At 35.1% G+C, this 25,183-nt stretch overlaps 2 protein-coding genes and 1 pseudogene across 2 annotated transcripts; 2 read left to right on the forward strand and 1 right to left on the reverse strand.

Annotated features, from left to right (window-relative positions):
- Window positions 1-5,545: 5,545 nt before the first annotated feature.
- Window positions 5,546-8,034, forward strand: LOC132037575 (L-type lectin-domain containing receptor kinase IX.1). Its single transcript, XM_059428106.1, has one exon. The coding sequence runs from the start codon at window positions 5,816-5,818 to the stop codon at window positions 7,736-7,738; it is 1,923 nt and encodes a 640-aa protein (XP_059284089.1). The 5' UTR covers window positions 5,546-5,815; the 3' UTR covers window positions 7,739-8,034.
- Window positions 8,035-9,528: 1,494 nt separating this feature from the next.
- LOC132038118 (fatty acyl-CoA reductase 2, chloroplastic-like) lies at window positions 9,529-19,653 on the reverse strand. The gene is made up of 4 exons (XM_059428841.1): window positions 19,647-19,653; window positions 18,815-18,906; window positions 17,600-17,991; window positions 9,529-9,718 (listed from the first exon to the last, which is right to left on the reverse strand). The coding sequence occupies exons 1-4, from the start codon at window positions 19,651-19,653 to the stop codon at window positions 9,529-9,531; spliced, it is 681 nt and encodes a 226-aa protein (XP_059284824.1).
- Window positions 19,654-21,756: 2,103 nt separating this feature from the next.
- On the forward strand, window positions 21,757-23,786 carry LOC132038119 (L-type lectin-domain containing receptor kinase IX.1-like; annotated as a pseudogene).
- Window positions 23,787-25,183: the final 1,397 nt, after the last annotated feature.

The following is a 25,183-nucleotide window of genomic DNA, read 5'->3' on the forward strand; positions in this document are numbered from 1 at the left end:
TCGGAAAACATACTTACCGGGACAAGGCCCAAGATACCTTTAGATGCAAAACTAATTAAAGAATGACAATGTCTAAACCCCGAATGAGATGGGGCTCACCAATAAGTTCGGTACGTGCGCATCCTGTGAGCGAGGCGTCGTCCGTAAATCCGTACCTGTGTCATGAAATGCAGGCCCCCGAGCAATAAAAGGGGGACGTCAGCACATTGAATGTACCGGTATGTAAAGCAACTGAAAGAAATAACATGGGACATGGAATAACATGATAAGAACTGAAACTGAAAACCTGGACATGAACATGAGCATGAGCATGGATACATATATATATAACATGCGTAAGACATGATAAGTAGGGAGAGCATTTCATAAACCGACCATGTGATATCACCACGTGGGTACGTGGAGTACGGTACCTACGGGGACAGAGAGCTCCCCATACCTTGCCGGGTATGAGGTGGTAACGTGCACGATGGATCCATTCGGTGTAAAATTAAGGTATCGTCCTAACTAGGCGGAGCGATCCTTATCCTACGGTGGCTACGTAGTTTTGAGCTATCCGAGCCTTCTAATTAGTCGTGCAACTCCCAAAAAACATGAACATAATATAGTTGTCTAAGAAGCCGATGATTTTCGTGAATTAACTTGTACTTGTCTTGTAATCATGATTTCACGAAATAACTTGTAAACATGGTTTCATGAAATAACTTGTAAACATGGTTTCATGAAATAACTTGTATTTAGCGTGTATGTATCTTGAGTCATGGGATGAACATAGTTATAAAATACAATTGCATGAAAACTTGTAGACATGTAGGATATTCATGAAATAAGCATTTTTATTTAAAAACATGTACGCAAGAACCCATGGAATACAAGATATGGGTTTTCATGGATTACGGACGTATTCTCAATAATCATAATAGTATCAAGAACACAATGATAGAATAATAGCAACTCAAACATAATATAGTCATAGACATGGATCTAGGGTTATCATGAGCATAGTATAGAATAGAAACCCTAGTTTTGTAAAGTTTCGTACTTTATGGATTAGGAGGCGTGGGGAAGAACAATGATATTCCCACACGTAGATAGTAACTCTACATACCTTAGTCGCTCCAAAACTTGAATTAAAAACCTGAGCTTTGAAGAGGATTTCCAAAATCTTGAATTCTTGAACCTTGAGATGGGTTTTCTTGAAAACCCTAGTTTTAGGAATGATGATTTCTTGTTTAGATTACAAGGATATGCATTAGAATTGACTTGGAATAATTAGAGTAGGCTTACCTTGATGTTCTTGATGATGGAAGAGGGTACGAGGTCATTCTAGGGCTTGAAGGAATGAAAAATAATGGTTTGAACTGATATGGACAAATATCTAGTGTTCTGGAAAATTACATTTTACGTCCAGCAAAGTACTGGCCGTATTTTGAAAGACGGGCCGTATTTTGAAATACGGTCCTATTCCGTATGGACTGCACTGCGTCTCTTCAGTAAAATGGCCATAACTCTTTGCACAGATGTCCGTTTGACCCCCATAATATACCGTTGGAAAGGTATTTCAAAGCTCTACAACTTTCATCGAGGAAGTTTTCCCAAATTCCAAATAAGTTTTGAAATACGGGCTGTATTTTGAAATACAGTCCGTATTTAACAATGTAACATCCAAATGCCAAATTCCAGAATGCTCAGAAATCCTTGGTACCAGTTTACGTTTTGAAATACGGGCCGTATACTGAAATACGATCCGTATTTAACAATGTAACATCCAAATGCCAAATTCCGTAATGCTCGAAATCCTTGGTACCGCCTTTACGACTTGAATTACGGCCCGTATCTTTCGAAATACGGTCATCGTTCATGGGCATAAACCCCCATCTTACAACTGAACAGGAAAATTTCAATTCTCACATCCTTTATCTGATTTTCTAAGTCTAGGATCATGGTCAAAGCTTAGGTTAAAGATGCAAGGTGTTACAATTATAGGGGAAAGGCTTACCTGCATTCTTTTCTTTTTTCGGTGCTTTTAGACGTTTGGAGTTCTTGACTCTGTAAATTCTTTGTAAACAGCAATGATCATACTACATCTTGGTGCCAAAAAGAAACAATTGTTGCGTTAATAAATTAGCAAAAAACTTCATAATTGTCTGCTTTGGGAATAATTAAGAAAGATTAATGTGTAATTGATGTAGCATGTAATAAATGAATGAATAGGACAAAGAGAATTGAAAGAATGATGGGAAAAAGTCACCAGGGTACAGAACGTGTGTACGGAATTTAATGTTAAATAATGAATGACATAAAGAAGGTGGACTTAAATTATTTTTTTCCAGATTTTTTGGACATCAAATAAGGTAAAACAACTCAAAAAAATGAGAAAAAAGATAAATAGAAATAGTGGCCATAGAGAGGTGCCACATAGGATTATTTATGCTTAGCTTTATATTATATATAGAATATAGGTATAGATTTTAATTGAGCATCTGAACATATAGGTTGTGTTCGGTATGGAGGAAAACATTTTCCCAATTTTTCCATGTTCGTTTGGTCAAAAATTTTGAAAAACATTTTTTTTAGGAAAATAAGTTCCTCAAAAATAGGGAAAATGACTTCCCTAATAAAAAAAAAGAGGAAAAAGTCTATAAGTGCATTCCACCAACCACCCAACCCACTCCCCAACAACTCCCACCCCCACCCGCAATCAAACCCCACCCCCACCCAATCCCCACCCCACGCACCCCTGCCCCACCCCCAACCCTCCCAAAAAAAATTAAATTTGTTTTGAAAAAAAGTTTTGGCACCACCCCAACCCACACCTGCCCCACCCCCACTCCACCCACCCCTGTCCCAAGCTCACCCCCCACCACCCCACGCCCTCCCAAAAAAAATTAATTTTATTTTGAAAAAAAAAAGGTTTTTATTTTTTTGTTTTTTGTTTTTTGCACCCCCACCCCACCCACCCCCCCCAATTAAATTTGTTTTGAAAAAAAAGTTTTGAATTTTTTTATTTTTTATTTTTTGCACCACCCCCTCCTCGCCCCAACCCCACCCCCTCCCTAAAAAATTAATTTTGTTTTGAAAAAAAAAAAGGTTTGAATTTTTTTTTTGCACCACCCCAACCCCCACCCTCTCGCCCCCACCCCTCGCAAAAAAATTAATTTTGTTTTGAAAAAGAAGTTTTGAATTTTTTATTTATTTTGGTTTTTTGCCCCACCCCCACCCCCCTTTCCCAACACCCCACCACCCCCTCCAAAAAAAATTGAGGGTGGGGCGTGGGGGTGAGTGGTTGTGGGGGTTGGTGTGGTATGGGTCCACACCGAGGGGGGGGGGGGAGCGGGGGATGTAGTGGTTTAGAAAATTCAGAAGAAAAAAAATTAGGGGTGGGGAGTGGGGGCGGGGTTGGGGTTGGGAGTGGGTGTGGGGGTGGGGTTGGGGTGGAGTTGTGGGGCTTGGGTGGGTATTTTCCTGAAAATGTTTTCTACCAACCAAACGAACATGAGAAAATAAGTAAGAAATTCACTTAATTTCCGCTACCCAAAACGAACATGAGAAAATAAGTAGAAATTCACTTATTTTCCAAGAAAACATTTTCCAGGAAAACATTTTCCTTCATACCGAACATACCCATAATGAAGTGTTCATGTTAGACACTTTCAGGTTCATTTTTGGAAATGCTTCTGCGCGTATTTTGAAGCGCTCATATGGAGATAAGTTAACCACATAGAACATGTTATCTCATTTATTTACGCACATCAGCCTTAATTGAATCATGTATGTGGTTTAGGACTTATTCAAACGAACACATATAATGAAAAAAGGTGACATATTTTAAGTGGTTAACTTATTTACGTAATGGGTGCTTGAGAATACGCGCAAAAGTTTTTCAAAATTTGCATCGAGGATGTCTATTAGGAACACTTTGTCACGTGTGGAGGTGCTCAAATTGAAATAAATTGTCAAGTTCAAAAGATTGTCGATGTATTCCGCCTTTAATAGTGATGATCGTTCGAATTTAGATAGAAGTTAATAAAAAAGGAATCTTAACCCTTTTTTTTAGTCGGGTGGCTGAATTGTTTTTTTGTACTTGCTAGTTGTAATCGTTTGTAATCGAATACTCAATATAAAACAAGTATATAATCAGTTTATAATGTATACAGACAAAATGTACAAAAATTAACACGATTATATTGACTAAAATTTATGAAGTGTTTTAGCTAGAAACAATATACTTATCATAAATAATGTTTTACGGACCATGACTGAAATTTTTTATGACTATGCTCAGAATTAGAGTTTTGGGCCAAACACATCCTTAAACTATGTTAGCACTTTGTTATTTTGAATCGTTCAAGAAAATTTTGCCCAGCAAAAAATTATTCGCACCTAAAATGAATGCAAAATATGTGTTTGCATATTATTTTATTATAAATTTTGATTCATATACTATATAGTTACCTCATTTCATCATATAATAAGTTGACATAGTTTAATACATATAAAGCCTGAGCGAATAAATCACAATTTTATGTGTTCATATAAAGTTAATATACATTAATAACTAGGTACACGGTTAAATATTTATAAATATTCAAGTTAAGGGTCAAAAACACACCTCAAGTATCACTTTTTTTTCCTACATAAACTATCAGGTGTGAGAGTTTCCTACCTAAACTATCACCAACTAGTATGCAAAACACACCTCAACTATCGGTTGTTCACTTTTCCTACCTAAATTATCACCAACTAGTTTGCAAAACACCTCATTAAAAGTGAACAATTGATAGTTGAGGTGTATTTTGCAAACTAATTGGAGATAGTTTAGGTAAGAAACTCTCACATCTGATAGTCAAGGTCGGAAACTTCAAAAAAGGTGATACTTGAGATGTGTTTTTGACCATTATCTTTAAATATTCAGTGAATTCTTTAATACATATATAAATTTTGGACAATAGCAATTGGGTTCCGGTAAACCAGTACTATACTCCGTCACTGTGTGATTTTTATATCAACATCAAATTGAGGAAGTCATGTACCAAAAGGAAGTAATCAGATTGAGGAAGTCAATAAAATCGAATTGAATCGTCCAATGAACTCTAGATTTTTCAACACCAATAAATTCTAGCTATCGTGCATAATTATCCGATGAACAAAATTAACGTTTAGTGGTTCTGACCACTAGGTCACACCCTCAGGCGCAAAAAAAGAAGTTATTTTCCCATTAGGATATTACAACATGAAGTATGCATCCCCGTCACTAAGAAACAGGCAACTCACGATCTGTTTCAAGTCAACTCTAGCTAACAAACTCTATTGATTGATTGCTCCGTAATATATTCAATTTGTTCCTTACTTCTATCTGCCTTAACACATCAGATGAGAGTTGACTTTCCATAGACAATTAGGCTACCTTCATAGAATTTCCATGATTGTGGGGACACAATTTGGAATTCAGGTAGTTTTCAAGCTTAAAAATGTATTAGGTCACAATCTTACTTTAACTTATTATGTATTTGGTTAGTTGGAGCTTACATTGTTTAAGGTAGAAGGTTGCCGGCTGAGTCCTTGTTTTATCTTCAATTCATACATATAATGAAGTTCTTATAATTATAAAAAAATCAAAGTTGGTACTAATCCTTATCATCAAGAAGAAAACTATAGTAGCATTTTAACTACGCGTACGCTCGAAGACTATTGTAAAATTCCTAAAGTGAAAATAATAAGCTCCACTAGTTGTGCTCGCCCTCTTGCTATACCAATCCGCTAAGATTCAGCCATTTGTCATTTCGATTCGTTTTTCCCCTATAACCTATTACCAATGGTAATTATGTCCTTGAATGTATGTTACATAGCTCTGTTCATTGCCTTCTTGCTGATTCCGTTTGCTTATTCAGTGTCCTTTCAAATATCTCGTTTTGGACCAGATACGACTGACATACTCTATGAAGGGGATGCGGTAGCGTCTGTAGGAAAAATTGAGTTTAACAAAGCAAATTATCTTTGTCGCGTTGCTCATGCCATATATAGAGAGAAAGTGCCACTTTGGGATCCTGATCACTCCACAAAGCTTGCTGATTTCTCCACGCATTTTTCGTTTACTATAGATACCCAAAATCGTTCTTCGTATGGTCATGGCATTGCATTCTTCCTTGCTCCGGTTGGTTTTCAGATTCCACCTAACTCGGATGGCGGTTTCCTTGGACTTTTCAATACCACCACCAGCGATTCAGCTCAAAACCAAATCGTTGCTGTTGAGTTTGACTCGTTTTCCAACCCTGAGTGGGACCCTACATTCGAGCACGTTGGTATCAACAAAAATTCAATTGCTTCATCTGTGACAGCTCCTTGGAATGTTAGTTTGCATAGTGGCAACCCTATTGATGCATGGATTACTTACAATTCCACAACAAAAAATCTAAGCGTCTTTTGGAACTATGGAAAAGGCCCCAGTTCTAGCATATCTTATATTATAAACCTCAGAGATGTTCTGCCTCCATGGGTTACAATTGGATTCTCTGCTGCTACAGGTCAAAATGTTGAGAGACATATGCTTCAATCGTGGGAGTTCAGCTCGAGTCTTGATATAAAGGAGTTAGAGGGAAATGGTCGCAAAAAGATTGGACTTATTGCAGGGTTAACAACATTAGGGGGGATTTTGTTTGTGAGCGCGATTTTGGCTTTAGTAATTTTGAGGAAACGGAGACAAAAGGTGAAGGGAAATCTGGAGGAAATAGGGCTAACGTCTTTCAATGACGATCTTGAAAAGGGAGCAGGACCAAGAAAGTTTTCTTACAAAGAGTTGGATACTTCAACCAATCATTTTTCGGAGGGACGAAAGTTAGGGGAAGGAGGATTTGGAGAAGTTTACAAAGGGTACCTCATCGATCTTGACATGGCGGTTGCTGTGAAAAAGATATCGAGAGGGTCTAAGCAAGGGAAAAAGGAATACATAACCGAGGTGAAGGTTATAAGTCGATTAAGGCACAGAAATCTTGTGCAACTAATCGGTTGGTGTCATGACCAAGGTGAGTTCTTACTTGTTTATGAATTCATGCCTAATGGTAGCTTAGATTTTCATTTATTTGGTAAAAAGAATCCTCTTAGTTGGACTACGAGGTACAAGATTTCACTTGGCTTAGCATCTGCCTTGCTCTATCTACACGAAGAATGGGAACAATGTGTGATCCATAGAGACATTAAATCAAGTAATATAATGCTCGATTCGAGTTTTAATGTTAAGCTTGGTGATTTTGGCTTGGCTAGACTAATGGACCATGAATTAGGTCCACAGACTACAGGGTTGGCTGGAACTTTAGGTTATTTGGCTCCGGAATACATAAAAACAGGCCGAGCAAGTAAAGAGTCGGATGTATATAGCTTCGGAATAGTTGCATTAGAAATTGCAACGGGAAAAAAATCCGTAGAATTAGTGGAGTATGTTTGGGATCTTTATGGAAAAGGAAAACTTCTTTCTGTAGTTGATGAGAAATTAAACATGGATTTTGAACAAGAACAAGTAGAACGATTGTTGATAACTGGATTATGGTGTGCTCATCCAGAGAGCAATCTAAGGCCATCGATAAGACAAGCAGTTCATGTTCTTAATTTTGAGGCATCGTTGCCTAATATCCCGATGAAGATGCCAGTTCCTGTGTATTATTTACCTAGTACTTGTGGTGATCCAGCAATTAGCTCGGGGGAGCCTACGATGACTTGCACAAGCATGGATGTGGGTCGTTAATTATTTGCAGTTTTATAGTATCTGTCTGGAATGAACTTAAATGGAGCGTGTCAACAATGATTCATATAGCAGAGCCGAATTTGCTTGCGAATGTGGTGTAGTATTAGTTTCTGTTGTAGTAGTATCTTGTATAATCAAATCCAGTGGCTTGTAAATCTCGTGAACCTTACAAATTATAAAAGCTTTCATATAACTTATTGGTGTAAAATTGTGAAAGTTCTTTAAGTCCCAAATGAATATAAGGTGGACACAATATAAGGCAAATTCAATTCATTGAAAAATCTAAGCATTTCCTGGGGTGGAGACTACTTTTTCTTTTCTTCTTTCAAAAAGGAAAAAATGCAACATATTGATAGAGTTAAGAGTTGATGTAACCTGATAAATAAAATTAGGAAGGGAGATAATGAAAGAATATTCTAAGGACTCCCAGTTCCAAATTTGTAGCTTAGAAAAGTCAGAGTAGTTTAGTGAGTGATGCTTCTGATTGAATCCAAGGAAGTAGTTATGTCCAAAACATCTATAAGCTTGAAGTCTCAATTTTCATTACCAAATAGTACTGCAAGTCAGCTCTAATAAAGGCAGTGGCGGATCCAACAATGAATTTGCGTGGGGCAAAATCTAGTATTTCGGGGTCGAATGCTATAATATATGTGGAAAAAATAAGAACATGCAGAGTTAAATATATGTTCGACAGCCAACTCTTTTTAACTTAAAACTCACATCATCAAAATTCTGGATCCGCCCTTATAAAAGATACAAAGATCTAGAGATTTGGTTATGTTTGGAGATAATTAATCTCAATCACCAGTCCACTTTACCCTATGGAACCTCCGCTTGGATGATGCGATGTTTGGTGGTTGTACAAGAAAAAAAAAATGATCGCCGCATAACTTAATAGTACAATATTTGGTTGGCCTTGTTAAAATCGTTAATGCCAACCAGTGGCGTGCAAGATTTTTCGTAAGTGGTTTCGATATTTAGAGAAGATAATACAAAAAATATTGATAGTACATCTGCAAGTATGAGATAGCCTTGACCCATTGGTTAAGTACCGTTTTAAGCTACAAGAGGTCAACCGAGTCTCAATGTTAAGGGGTGTCATTAGTTTATCCATTATATATATATATATATATATATATATATATATATATATATATATATATATATATATATATATATATATATATATATGTGTGTGTGTGTGTGTGTGTGTGTGTGTGCGTGTGTGTGTGCGCGCGCGTGTGTAAATTTTTCCGATGAAGCGGTGTGGCTTGACATCCCTTGGGTCAACGTGGTCCGCCCCTGATGCCAACAACCAATAGTCGCATAAGTTATGTGGAAATTCATGTACTCTCGTTGTCCCAATTTTTATGACATTCTTTATTTTTTAGTCAGTCCAAAAAGAATAAAAAAAATTCTATAAGTAATAAACTTTCTTACTAGTCATATACAACCAAACAAATACTTATGACTTGTTTGAATCCCTTAATATAAGAGAAATTTTCTGTATATTATAGCAGAAAAGGTAACTTTTTTTTTTTTTCCCAAAAAAGGTGGTTCAAAAATTACTTTAGGTCATATGTTCAAATTTTTTGAACCCCCCTTATCAAATTCATGGCTCCGCCATTTACCCGGCACAAATCCGATTAATCGGGTCAGAGAGTTCTTGGGAGCCATATGTCATGTCCTTCAAATTGTACTGATCAATTATTTTATACCATGTTCTCATATGGTACATACAACCAAATACAACTCAATATATAGATGAAATATCTGGAGTAATTTATATATCAAGTGTACTTAATTGTTTCAACATTAATAATGTATCCTCCCCCTTCTAGTACATGCTTTTGAACACCAGGAATGTGGGTCTTTACAAAGTAATTTCTCCAATTAATTTTTGTCACGTCAATTTCAAAGCTTGTTTTTTCTTCTTCAGACATATCTTTCATTAGCTTTCGTACGTTGCCATTGTGAAACCTAGCAAATGAGTCAATTTATTAATACACATATAATGTTTCGAATATTGTTTAGTACTTCTCCAAGGAAAAAGAGAATCAAAGGACAAATTGATCACTTACATGTACTCTGTACTAAATGTGCTTAGCAATTACACATCTATTTCTCATGTTTAAGCAATTAAGCACTCCCTCCATTTCAATATATGTGACGACACAGAGTTAAAAAATATTTTTTTAAAACTTGTGATCTAAAATGTAAGTCATAAATATTTGTGTGGCTATAAATCATTTTGTTAAGAGTCATGTTAAGTTTAAAGTTATATTATTTTTTAAATATAAAAATTTATCAATTCTTTTCAAAACAAACTAAAAAGAAAGTGCACGCGTCACATAATAGGAGAGAGAGAGAGTGTGTATGTATGACTAGTGATCATCCTTAAAATCTCTAAAATGCTTCATCTGAAAAAGCTATTTTTTCCTCCTTTTTGGAAAACAGTTTTTGTTACTATTCAAAAACACTGATAGTTTTCGTGAAAACTTGGCAAACACCTCAATTCTCTAAAATAGGCATTTTCTTTTATTAAAAAAATATTTTGTCTTCCTAGGAGGAATTTTTTACCAAAGTAAGCCATTATTTCAGCCAATTCACCAACATAATATATTGTTTTGAAAATTTACAGAAGTAGAATAAACGTATTCTGCAGTAACGTATTATGCATTATTTTATTCAAAAAATTCAACGGGCAAAAAAGTTAAAAGTTAACGGTGTTAAAGGGTAATTCGTTACTGTGAGTAACGTTTTATGATTAATACGTTCTTTGTGAGTAACGTTTTATGGCTAATTAATGGTTTCAATGTTCCATTGATTTGAGTTCTTTATTTTATCCTAGCTGATTTGAGTGCTTTATTTTATGGTGTATATATGATTCACTAAGGTCTCTTAGTCTACAACTTGATGGAAAGCATTCTTAGCTGCCATTTTACTTTATACAAATTTAGTTCAGTAAGTGAATTAAGAGACCAAATTTAGCTATTGTTTTGCTTCTAGAAGATGGAGTATTTTTCGTTAAGCAGTAGATATGAAAGATGGCTGCTTCTTAATTTTCATCTATGAAAAGACTGTGATGTATAAGCACTAATTACTAGTAGTTATTGTTGTAAACTTAAGACATTGTATCTTTAGTTTCGTTTGGGTCTTAACCATCTTGCACTTTAAAATGTATAAGAAAATGTTGAAAGGGAGAATTAACCAACTTCTGCTCATATAATTTCCCACTGCTGGTGTTGTTTTGAAATTGAAAAGCTGCTACTTTATTTAGCTAATCAATACTTTTTTTTTATAACGTTAATCAATATTTTTTTTAATCCTAATCAATTTTTTAAGGTTAATCAGTATCTTTTTGTAAGGCTAATCGATACTCTTTTTTTTTTTAAGGGTAATCAATATTGTCGGTAAAGTTTTATAATTAAATCAATCAGAAGGGTTCGTAATTTGAAGAATTCTTTGCAGGATTTAACTGGTCGTGCCTGGATTCTGTAGAAACGTTACTGTCAGTTACGTTTTAGCCGGAAGTTGTAACTCTGAGTTACGACTTTAAGATCAATCAATGTCAGATTTTGTATTCTTTAGAGTCGTTACTCACAGTGACGTATTAACCATAAAACGTTACTCACAGTAACGAATTACCCTTTAACACCGTTAACCTTTAACTTTTTTGCCCGTTGAAGTTTTTGAATAAAATAATGTCTAATACGTTACTGTGAAATACGTTTATTCTAATTCTGTAAATTTTCAAAAAAAAAAAGTATTATTTTGATGAATTGGCTGAAATAATAGCTTATTTTGGTCAAAGAGTCTCCTAGGAGCTTGAGCAGACATACTGTAAGTTAAACGTCTTTTAATATTGATAGCCTATACTGCTATAGTACTATCAAACACCAATGTGAGTCTAGACCTTTGATGTATATACTACTCTCTTCTTTTCGTTTTATATAATGAAGTTTTACAAAGTAAGATAGATTTTTAAATTTTATAATCTTTAGCTAATGATGCAGGTTGTTGGTGATATTACAATGAAATTACAATTACAATTAAAAACTAAAATGAAGAAATAAAAATATCTTCGGCTGAGGCGCGGATATCTCGCTTTCTTTAAGGAGATTCAAGCCCACTGCAACAAATCTACCGATCCAGCAGTAATCTTTCTAACTTGTCCCCTCCAGGATACAACAGCCTGATCACGTCGTATAACTCAACAAACTCTGGACAAGATGTTGAGTCCAAAGCTCCACCAAAAAGAAGAACACCTTCCTTCAACTAATAAACTCTCTTTATTTTCCTCACTTTTCAAGAACTCTCCAAAAATATATATTTTTCTCTATATCCACAAAATAAAGATGACAAACTATTTATAGTTGAAAAATCCATCCTTGAATTGAATTGGATGAAAGAGTAGAATAATGGGGTATTAAGATGGTGTAAATATGGAGAATATGGGAGAATTATGAGTAGTAGGTTACAAAAGAAAATAAGACCACTTTTATCCATAACTCATATGAATAATGAGATAATAAAAAACAAAAGTAATGGCCAATTAAAGGCACAAAAACGTAAGGAGAAGGAAGACCACTTACGCCAACTTTATGGCCACAACGTACGGATGAATGCAAAGAACATAAATTTGCACCGAATTGATGAACTTTAACATATATTATTTAATATTAAAATGCACTAAAAGTCCATCAATCCCCCACTCATTTTAATATTAATATAAGAGAGTATATCAGTTGAAGGTAGATTATTATGTATAATGAAGGTGTGCTCTGCATTGAACCTTCACTTAGTAAAACAATAATCTTTACTCCAGAGCCGTAGTGGTCTCAGACTTGAACTATGACTGCTTTAGGGAAATAAAGAATTATTGCTTACACATAATAATCAAGGTGTTGACATGAGCTTTAATAGCCAGCACATTACGGCCTTGTGTTATCCCGGTTTCATTAGTGCTTTTGAGAACGAGCCCAATTCTCATAAGAAGTGGCCTACTTCCACACTCACATAGGTGAAATCTGTCAAGGGTGCTTCTGTAACTTAACACCCCACTCATACGAGCTACAGAGTTTCATTAAGAGTTTATAAACTCAACCTCCACAAACTGGCTTACGTAATAATGCACTCACACCATAGGGAGGGAATAAATAAAATAGTGCATTTTCTCAAAAAGTCTTCATATGATTCGTTTTTCCCATTGAACCTGGTTATAGGATCTTTAGTCCCCAGGTTGGGTTTCCTCATATACGACTCATGAATTTATAGGCTTCAATCCCATCCCCCTCGATGTGCTCCAGACCTTTTCTCTTGCTAAGGCCTTGGTTAGTGGATCTGCAAGATTATCACAAGATTTGACATAATCAACGTTAATGGTACCACTTGTCAAATATGATCTCACAGAGATTGTGTTTTCTCCTTATAGGTCTGGATTTACCGTTATAATAACGGTTTTGAACTCTACCAATTGCAGCGGTGCTATCACAATGAATTAAAATAGGAGGAATTGGTTTTTCAAAATAAGAAATTTGAAATAATAAATCTCTTAACCAATTAGCTTCTTCACTAGCTGAAGCTAAAGCAATTAGTTCAGCCTCCATGGTAGAGTTAGCAATAATCGTTTGCTTTGTTAATTTCCAACAAATAGCACCACCTGCCAACGTAAAAATATAACCGGCAGTAGAACAGAATCACCAGATAAAGTGTTTCAATCTGCATCGAAAAGCCTTCAAGTAACAAGCAGGATATTTTTTATAAAACAAGCCATAGGTTTTTGTACCAACTAAATATTTCATAATTCTCGTTATGGCATGCCAATGTTCACTACCTCGGCTTGCTTGTAAACTGCTAAGTACTCCAACTGCATACACAATATCAGGCCTAGTGCAATCAGTCACATATCTCGAACTTCCAATTAAGCTAGCATATTCCTTTTGATTTATCACATCATTTTCACTTTGAAAAGGAAACAAGTGAATACTTGAATCAAAAGGAGTTACAACATGCTTGCAATCAAGAAAGTTATATTTTTTTAAAATTTTCTCAACATAATGTGACTGGTCAAGGAATATTCCATCACATTTTCAATCATGCAGGAATCAAATTTCTCATGCCATTGCTTTGGTGCCTGTTTCAAGCCATATAGGGATTGGTAAGTTTACACACTTTGTTTTCTTGGCCTGCTTCAATAAAACCTTCAGGTTGTTCCATATAAATTTCTTCATTTAGGTCCCCATTTAAAAAAGCAGTTTTTACATCCATTTGATGAATATGCAAATCAAAAATTGCAGAAATAGCAATTAAAAGCCTTATGGATGTAATTCTAGTTACTGGAGAAAAAGTATCAAAAAATTCTAGGCCTTCTAGTTGTTTAAAACCTTTTGCAACTAGTCTAGCCTTATATTTATCAACAGAGCCATCCGATTTTAACTTTTTTCTAAGGACCCATTTACACCCAATTGTTTTACAACCCGGTGGTAAATCAACTAACTTCCAAGTTTTATTGGAAATAAGTGATTCCATTTCATCATTTACAGCCTCTTTCCAAAAAATAGCATCATGTGAAGATAAAGCTTTTTGCAAATTGAGAGGGTCATTTCCAACATTAAAAACATAAAAATCAGGACCAAAATCTTTTTCTACTCTAGCTCTTTTACTTCTTCTTAACTCAAAATCATCACTTTCTTTATTTTTCAAAACAGAAGTAGAAGAACTAGGTAGTGATAAAATATTTTCGTTAGTCCTACGACCCCCACTATTTTTAGAATCAAATGGAAATTTATTTTCATGAAAAATAACATCACCTGATTCTATTATTATATTATCTTCAAGACTAAAAAATCTATAGGTACGTACTATTTGAAGCATAACCAAGAAAAGCACAAGTAGTAACTTTTTTACCCAATTTGCTTATTTTGGGATCCATTAGCCTTACATAAGCTGGACAACCCCAAACTCTTAGATATCCCAAATTTGGCTTGTGACCTTTCCACAATTCAAATGACGTTAATTTTGTCTTTTTATGTGGCACACGATTCAACACATAATAAACAGTTAAAATAGCTTCACCCCAAAAATTTAGAGGTGCACTAGACTCAATAAGCATGGCATTAGTCAACTCAACCAAAGTTCTATTTTTTCTCTCCGCTACACCATTAGACGCAGGAGAATAAGGTGGAGTACTTTCATGAATTATTCCCAATGATCTAACAAAAGAATTAAACTCATTAGACTCATATTCACGGCCTCTATCACTTCTAATTCTTTTTACTTTTCTACCAAACTGATTTTCAACTTCATGGAGATAAATTTTAAAATTTTCAAAAGCATCACTTTTATTTTTCATCAAGAAAACATATGTATACTTAGAAAAATCATAAGTAATAAAATATCTATTCCCTCCACGAGTTAAAATTCCTCCGAGTTCACAAATATCAATATGAATTGATTTTAATAATTCAATTTTTCTTTCAACTTGAAAATGAGGCCTTTTTGTGATTTTGGCTTTACTACAAGCTTCACTTTTTTCAAAATCCTTTTTAATCATTGGGATTAATCTTAAACTACTCATGATTCCCACATAACGATTATTAATATGATACAAACGATCATATCAAAAATTAGTGGAAAAAAGCATGTAAACAGAACTAGTAACTTTATTCATCTTAACATTCAACTTGAACATCCCATCACAAGCATACCCCTTTCCCACAAAAATACCTTTTTTCACTATTACATATTGATCAGACTCAATAATTTGTTTGAAGCCTGCTTTATTAAGAAGAAAACTAGGCATCAAATTTTTTCTCATGGAAGGAGTATAAAGTACATCTTTTAAAGTTAACACCCTTCCCGAGGTAAAGCTCAACTCGACATCTCCTTTCCAAGCACTTGAGTAGTGTGAGAATCACCAAGCATGATGGTTTTGGGCTCCTCAAATGGAGTATACACTTTGAACCAATCTTTGTCATAGCAGACATGACGGTTTGCACCAGAATCAGCCCACCATCCATCAACATTTTCAACCATATTTATGTCTGTTATCACCGCCACAAGTGGCTCTTCGGTAACGTTTGCCTGAGGTGTAGGACCACGTTTCCGAAACTTGCAAAATCGAGCAATATGCCCACTCTTGCCACAGACAAAGCATGGTCCTCTATTTTGTGCTTATTGATTTTGTGCTTGGTTGTTACCACCATTATTTTTCTTGGGAGGTCTACCATTATTTTTCTTGAATATTTTCTTCTTAGGCTTCATAGAGGTATTTTTGTTAACATTAGGAGCAGCATTATTTGAAGTAATTAAATTTACCTTATTTGTGACGGGTTATAAGTTGCTCTCTTCCGTTTGCAAAAGTGCATCTTGGCCCCTTGCCTCTTCCCCCATGCGGATTCACATAATCAACGTCTCAAGAGAGGTTTTCTTTTGTTTGTGGCGCATAGTTTTTTGAAATTCCTTCCATGAAGGTGGAAGTTTATCTATTATGCCACAAACAACAAGGTTATCTCCAATTTTGATCTCCTCGGACCTAAGCTCTCCAACAATCATTATAAAGTCTTGAGCTTGATCTACCACTGATTTGTTGTCCACCATTTGAAAACGAAAAAATCTACTAGCAGCATATTTTTTCGCTCCAAATTCTCCTCGGTATCATATTTACTCGCAACGCTTTCCAAATTTTCTTTGCAAGAGAGTAAGTTCTATCATAATAATCATAAAAATTATCTGATAGACAATTAAGTAAATAATACCGACACTTGTACGAATCTTCATCGTACTTTTTAATTTTTTCTTGAAGACAAATAAGTTCTTCATCATTCATGGAAGAGTTGTCTACTTTATTTGGATTCTTCTCAGTTAACACATAAGAAACATTGAGAAGACTTAAGTAGAAAAGTACTTTATCCTTCCATCTCTTAAAATGAGTATCGTTGAACCGAAATGGCTTGTTAAGATCTCCTACTTTGACATCCGCCGATTTTTCAATTGTAGCCATATGAATCTCCTTAAAATTGTTGGTGATATTACAATGAAATTACCATTACAATTGAAAACTAAAATGAAGAAATAAAAATATCTTCGGCTGAGGCGCGGATATCTCGCTTTCTTTAAGGAGATTCAAGCCCATCGCAAAAATCTACCATCCGGCGAGTAATCTTTCTGACTTGTCCCCTCCAGGATACAATAGCACGATCACGTCGTATAACTCAACAAACTCTGGACAAGATGTTGAGTCCAAAGCTCCACCATAAATAAGAACACCTTCCTTCAACTAATAAACTCTCTTTATTTTCCTCACTTTTCAAGAACTCTCCAAAAATATATATTTTTCTCTATATCCACAAAATAAAGATGACAAACTATTTATAGTTGAAAAATTCATCCTTGAATTGAATTGGATGAAAGAGTAGAATAATGGGGTATTAAGATGGTGTAAATATGGAGAATATGGGAGAATTATGAGTAGGAGGTTACAAAAGAAAATAAGACCACATTCATCCATAACTCATATGAATAATGAGATAATAAAAAACAAAAGTGATGACCAATTAAAGGCACAAAAACGTAAGGAGAAGGAAGACCACTTCTGCCAACTTTATGACCACAACGTACAGATGAATGCAGCAACATAAATTTGCATTGAATTGATGAACTTTAACACATATTATTTAATATTAAAAAGCACTAAAAGTCCATCACAGGTAATGTATCAAAATGCTCTTTGAATCTTGTAATCTTTAACATGTCCTATAGGAGGTTGAAATTAAGCATTTACTTAATATATAAATAATATTCTTTTCAAAACAAGTTAAACAAAATTAAGACTTATAAATTGGAACATATCATACATACCATCCTTTGTAGCACAAATAGGCTTCATAGAGCTTGCTGAAATGCTTCAAATAGTCCACCTTCCTTTTACAACGCTTCTGTATCTTTGCAAGTTCGTCTTCACTTAAATCTTGTACCCTGTGCTGCCTGGATAATTCTTCCAAAATATAATTCGAAAAATCGGACATTTTGTCAAAAAATCTCATTTTTCTAACCTCAACTTCTTCTCCTTTTGAATTAACAAAAGAAAATAACTGAAAAAAATCATAAGAATAGTCGAAAATCTGAGATAATGAGACAGGATTCACAGATGTTGATGCCACATTATAGACATTTAGTTCTGGATTTTGCAAGTATCCATGTTTTGCAATAGCAGCCTGCACTGTAGCATTTACAACCATATCAACTGGAATCTAAATCAAGAGAAGAAAATTGTCAGAAAATCCAATAATCTCTCTATTATGCATAAAAAAAAAATTGCTGGACATATAAATGTTAAGATATAATTAAGTAACAATTGTGTGTTATGGCTAATAGTTTGATAGACATAGGCTAGACGGCTCTAGGGTTTTCACTATTCTTTTAGGGTTACAATTTCGGTGCTAGAAGAAAGACGATTCCCACTACACTTGAATAACTATGGCTGAAGGTACGTTCCTATTTAATATTCTGCTGCGATGACTCTGTGTGTACGTGTTGAAACTCATCACTATATATATCTCGTCTTTATTGGAAAATAATCTTAAACATTAAAATGAGAATATCGAAATAAAAGAGTTTTCAAACGATTGGAGTGCTACATATGAATCATTATTACAAAAAATTAGTGAAAGTAATAATAATGGGAATGAGATAAAATCGTGATTGTCCAGGTGTTTAACGGTTGAGCCCGGAAATGTGACGTTATAGAGTTCAGAGCATGCACTGCAACAACACCCCCCCCCCCCCCCCCCCAAAAAAAAAAAAAAAACAAATTCACCGTATAGAGAGACAACTTTTTCTTTTCTTCTTTGAAAAAGGAAAAAAAAATGCAACATATTTATAGAGTTAAGAGTTGATGTAACCTGATAAATAAAATTAGGAAGGGAGATAATGAAAGAATATTCTAAGGACTCCCAGTTCCAAATTTGTAGCTTAGAAAAGTCAGAGTAGTTTAGTGAGTGATGCTTTTGATTGAATCCAAGGAGGTAGTTATGTCCAAAACATCTATAAGCTTGAAGACTCAATTTTCATTACCAAATAGTACTGCAAGTCAGCTCTAATAAAGGCAGTGGCGGATCCAACAATGAATTTGCGTGGGGCAAAATCTAGTATTTCAGGGTCGAATGCTATAATATATGTGGAAAAGATAAGAACATGCAGAGTTAAATATATGTTCGACAACCAACTCTTTTTAACTTAAAACTCTCATCATCGAAATTCTGGATCCGCCCCTATAAAAGATACAAAGATCTAGAGGTTTGGTTATGTTTGGAGATAATTAATCTCAATCACCAGTCCACTTTTCCCTATGGAACCTCCGCATGGATGATGCGATATTTGGTTGTTGTACAAGAAAAAAATGATCGCCGCATAACTTAATAGTACAATATTTGGTTGGCCTTGTTAAAATCGTTAATGCCAAACAGTGGCGTGCAAGATTTTTCGTAAATGGTTTCGATATTTATAGAAGATAATACAAAAATATTAATATTACATCTACAAGTATGAGATAGCTTTGACCCATTGGTTAAGTATCGTTTTAAGCTACAAGAGGTCAACCGAGTCTCAATGTTGAGGGGTGTCATTAGTTTATCCGCAGTATTAATATATATATATATATATATATGTGTGTGTGTGTGTGTGCGCGCGCGCGCGCGCGTGTGCGTGTGTAAATTTTTCCGACGAAGCGGTGTGGCTTGACATCCCTTGGGTCAACGTGGGTCCGCCCCTGATGCCAACAACCAATAGTCGCATAAGTTATGTGGAAATTCATGTACTCTCGTTGTCCCAATTTCTATGACATTCTTTATTTTTTAGTCAGTCCAAAAAGAATAAAAAAATTTCTATAAGTAATAAACTTTCTTACCAGTCATATACAACCAGACGAATACTTATGGCTTGTTTGAATCCCCTAATATAAGAGAAATTTTTTGTATATTTTAGCAGAAAAGGTAATTTTTTTTTTATTTTTTTTTCAAAAAAGGTGGTTCAAAAATTACTTTAGGTCGTATGTTCAAATTTTTTGAACCCCCTTATCAAATTCATGGCTCCGCCATTACCCGGCACAAATCCGATTAATCGGGTCAGAGAGTTCTTGGGAGCCATATGTCGTGTCCTTCAAATTGTACTGATCAATTATTTTATACCATGTTCTCATATGGTACAACCAAATACAACTCAATATATAGATGAAATATCTGAAGTAATTATCTATTAAGTGTACTTAATTGTTTCAACATTAATAATGTATCCTCCCCCCTAGTACATGCTTTTGAACACCAGGAATGAGGGTCTTTACAAAGTAATTTCTCCAATTAATTTTTGTCACGTCAATTTCAAAGCTTGTTTTTTCTTCTTCAGACATGTCTTTCATTAGCTTTCGTACGTTGCCATTGTGAAACCTAGCAAATGAGTCAATTATTAATACACATATAATGTTTCGAATATTGTTTAGTACTCCTCCAAGGAAAAAGAGAATCAAAGGACAAATTGATCACTTACATGTACTCTGTACTAAATGTGCTTAGCAATTACACATCTATTTCTCATGTTTAAGCAATTAAGCACTCCCTCCATTTCAATATATGTGACGACACAGAGTTAAAAAATAAAAATAAAAAAATAAAAAAAAATAAAAAACTTGTGCTCTAAAATGTAAGTCATAAATATTTGTGTGGCTATAAATCATTTTGTTAAGAGTTATGTTAAGTTTAAAGTTATAATATTTTTTAAATATAAGAATTTATCAATTCTTTTCAAAACAAACTAAAAAGAAAGTGCATGCGTCACATAATAGGAGAGAGAGAGAGAGAGAGTGTGTGTGTGTATGACTAGTGATCATCCTTAAAATCTCTAAAATGCTTCATCTGAAAAAGCTATTTTTTTCTTCTTTTTGAAAAACAGCTTTTGTTACTACTCAAAAACACTTATGGTTTTCGTAAAAACTTGACAAGCACCTCAATTCTCTAAAATAGATATTTTTTTTATTAAAAAAAATATTTTGTCTTCCTAAGGGCTTGAGCAGACATACTGTAAGTTAAACGTCTTTTAATATTGATAGCCTATACTACTATAGTACTATCAAACACCAATGTGAGTCTAGACCTTTGATGTATATACTACTCTCTTCTTTTCGTTTTATATTATGAAGTTTTACAAAGTAAGATAGATTTTTAAATTTTATAATCTTTAGCTAATGATGCAGGTAATGTATCAAAATGCTCTTTGAATCTTGTAATCTTTAACATGTCCTATAGGATGTTGAAATTATGCATTTACTTAATATATAAATAATATTCTTTTCAAAACAAGTTAAACAAAATTAAGACTTATAAATTGGAACATATCATACATACCATCCTTTGTAGAACAAGCAGGCTTCATAGAGCTTACTGAAATGCTTCAAATATTCCACCTTCCTTTTACAACGCTTCTGTATCTTTGCAAGTTCGTCTTCACTTAAACCTTGTACCCTGTGCTGCCTGGATAATTCCTCCAAAATATAATTTGAAAAATCGAAAATTTTGTCAAAAAATCTCATTTTTCTAACCTCAACTTTATCTCCTTTTGAATTAACAAAAGGAAATAACTGGAAAAAATCATAAGAATAGTAAAAAATCTGAGATAATGAGACAGGATTCACAGATGTTGATGCCACATTATAGACATTTAGTTTTGGATTTTGCAAGTATCCATGTTTTGCAATAGAAGCCTGTATTGTAGCATTTACAACCATATCAACTGGAATCTAAATCAAGAGAAAAAAATTGTCAGAAAATCCAATATTCTCTCTATTATGCACAAAAAAAAAAAAAAAAAATTGCTGGACACATAAATGTTAAGATATAATTAAGTAACAACTCTGTGTTATGGCTAATAGTTTGATAGACATAGGGCTAGCTCTAGGTTTTCACTATTCTTTAGGGTTACAATTTCGGTGCTAGAAGAAAGGCGATTCCCACTACACTTGAATAACTATGGTCAAGGTGACGTTCCTATTTAATATTCTGCTGCGATGACTCTGTGTGTATGTGTTGAAACTCATCACTATATATATCTCGTCTTTATTGGAAAATAATCTTAAACATTAAGATGAGAATATCGAAATAAATGAGTTTTTCAAACGATTGGACTGCTACATATGAATCATTATTACAAAAAATTAGTGAAAGTAATAATAATGGGAATGAGATAAAATCGTGATTGTCCAGGTGTTTAACGGTTGAGCCCGGAAATGTAACGTTATAGAGTTCAGAGCATGCACTGCACCCCCCCCCCCCCCCCCCCCAACAAATTCAAACACACAAAAAATCCAGCTCTTCTACTTTCCTTGTTTAACTTCACTTCCTTCTTAAATACTCCCCCTTTATTATTCTGAAATTGCGATAGCAATAGACTAGAAGGCTCTTGGACTTCCACCTAACTCGGACGGCGGTTTTCTTGGACTTTTCAATACTACCACCAGTGATTCAGCTCAAAACCAAAATCGTTGCTGTTGAATTTAACTCGTTTTCCAACCCTGAGTGGGACCCTACATTCGAGCACGTTGGTATCAACAACAACTCAATTACTTCATCTGTGACAGCTCCTTGGAATGTTAGTTTGCATAGTGGTAACCCTATTGATGCATGGATTACTTACAATTCCACAATAAAAAATCTAAGTGTTTGGAACTATGGAAAAGGCCCCAATTCTAGCATATCATATATTATAAACCTCAGTGATGTCCTGCCTTCATGGGTTACGTTGCAATTGGATTCTCCGCGGCAACAGGTCAAAATGTTGAGAGACATACGCTTCAATCGTGGGAGTTCAGCTCAAGTCTTGATATAAAAGAGTTAGAGGGAAATGGTCCCAAAAAGATTGGACTTATTGCAGGGTTAACAACCTTAGGGGGGATTTTATTTGTGAGCGCGATTTTGGCTATAGTAGTTTTGAGGAAACGGAGACGAAAGGTGAAGGGAAATTCGGAGGAAATAGGGCTAACATCTTTCAGTGATGATCTTGAAAAGGCAGGACCAAGAAAGTTTTCTTACAAAGAGTTGGATACTTCAACCAATCATTTTTTGGAGGGACGAAAGTTAGGGGAAGGAGGATTTGGAGAAGTTTACAAAGGGTACCTCATCGATCTTGACATGGCGGTTGCTGTGAAAAAGATATCGAGAGGGTCTAAGCAAGGGAAAAAGGAATACATAACCGAGGTGAAGGTTATAAGTCGATTAAGGCACAGAAATCTTGTGCAACTAATCGGTTGGTGTCATGACCAAGGTGAATTCTTACTTGATTATGAATTCATGCCAAATGGTAGCTTAGATTTTCATTTATTTGGTAAAAAGAATCCTCTTAATTGGACTATGAGGTACAAGATTTCACTCGGCTTAGCATCCGCCTTGCTCTATCTACACGAAGAATGGGAACAATGTGTGATCCATAGAGACATTAAATCAAGTAATATAATGCTCGATTGCAGTTTTAATGTCAAGCTTGGTGATTTTGGCCTAGCTAGACTAATGGACCATGTCCACAGACTACAGGGTTAGCTGGAACTTTAGGTTATTTGGCTCCGAAATACATAAAAACAAGCCGAGCAAGTAAAGAGTCGGATGTATACAGCTTCGGAATAGTTGCACTAGAAATTGCAACCGGAAAAAATCAGCAGATCCGGGGACAGGGAAATCAGATGAAGGGTTAGTAGAGTATGTTTGGGATCTCTATGGAAAAAGGAAAACTTCTTTCTGTTATTGATGAAAAATTAAACATGGATTTCAAACAAGAACAAGTAGAGCGATTGATGATTACCGGGTTATAGTGTGCTCATCTGGAGAGCAATTTGAGGCCATCGATCAGACAAGCAATTCATGTTCTTAATTTTGAGGCTTCGTTGCCTAATATTCCAATGAAGATGCCGGTTCCTGTGTATTATTTACCTAGTACTTGTGGTGATCCAGCTGTTATTAGCTCGGGGGAGCTTACGATGACTTATACAAGCATTGATGTTGGTCGTTAATTATTTGCAGTATTATAATAGTTGACTTAAATGAGCTTAAATGGAGTGATATGGTTAGTAAGGATTCATATAACAGAACCTAAATTGCTTGAGATTGTGGCGCATGCAGTAATAGTAGTAGTTGTTCTTGTAATAATATCTTGTATAATCCAGCGGCTTGTAAGTCTTGTGAACCTTACAAATTATAAAAGCTTTCATGTAACTTTTGGTGTAAAATTGTGAGATTTCTTTTAAGTTCCAAATAATATTGTATACGGTAAAAATCAGATATATGCAAGACCGGTGAGATCGGGGACCGGAGATAAGAAGAGACAGGCATGATCGCCGAGCCTTCCCTTAGAACTGGTGGAATTGCACCGGCTGCGGCTGACCTGAGAAAAGTGAAGCAAATCTGTTTGGTCCGGTATCTCCGGACCAAACTCCGCATCACAGCCAGTCCGGTTTCAGCATGATCGAGTTGATCGTGGCCGTTAGTCCGGTTAATCAGTTACAAAATCGCCACTCATCAATATCGTTCTGTCACATTGTACCGACAACTGTACGGATGTCAGACCGTACGGCCCAACCTTATCCTTTTAGGGTTTACTTTATTCTAAAAAGGCTTTATGTTGTATGCAAGGCCCATAAGGCAAAGCTATAAATAGGAGGCATTTCACCACTTTGAAGGGTTAGCTTTTTTGGGATCTAGAGCATTGTAATAGCAAGTCAAAAATATCATCTTTCTCTTTGGCCCGAATCAGTGGAATATTATTGTCTTTAGCTTACTCTTCTAACATCATTTACTTGATCATCCATAGCAACGTATTTATTCAAGTTATTAACGCATAGATTCTGTTATATCCCGCATTTTTGTACGTCGGGACATTCCGGGCTAATTGCGGAAAGTTAAGGACAAGAGGATTCCGGGATACGAAGTAGAGATTTTTAACCACGATTTATTCCAAGGCATGAGTTGCCCATGATTTTATTAGCATGAGATATTATGGAACTTGGGATTAAAAGTGAGTTATGGAAAGTTAGACATCTCATGAAAAATTTGGGGGCCAAAAGTTATTTTTAGAAAGTTGGAATTTCATGGAAAATTAGGCCATGTGGCCGGCCACATGAGATGTGGGCCATGGCCACATGGAGGCTTAATATATGTAGCATAAGATGAATTAATTCATCACATTTCTCATCATTTTCATCTCTAGAAATTTCAAGAAAGAGGGAGAGAAAAAGAGAAGGGCCATTCGGCCAAGCTTGAAACCGAGAGAGAGAGAGAAGGAAGTGATCAAAAGAAATAATTTTCTCTAGCAATTCTACTCTTTAGAGGTGCATAAAAACGTGCGGAGTCGTTGAGTGGTAAAAACAAGCGCCGATTCAAGGTGCCAAGCATAGCCAACTTGAAGAACTAA

Source organism: Lycium ferocissimum, chromosome 11 (genome assembly GCF_029784015.1).
Source record: "Lycium ferocissimum isolate CSIRO_LF1 chromosome 11, AGI_CSIRO_Lferr_CH_V1, whole genome shotgun sequence".
Lineage (NCBI taxonomy): Eukaryota > Viridiplantae > Streptophyta > Magnoliopsida > Solanales > Solanaceae > Lycium > Lycium ferocissimum.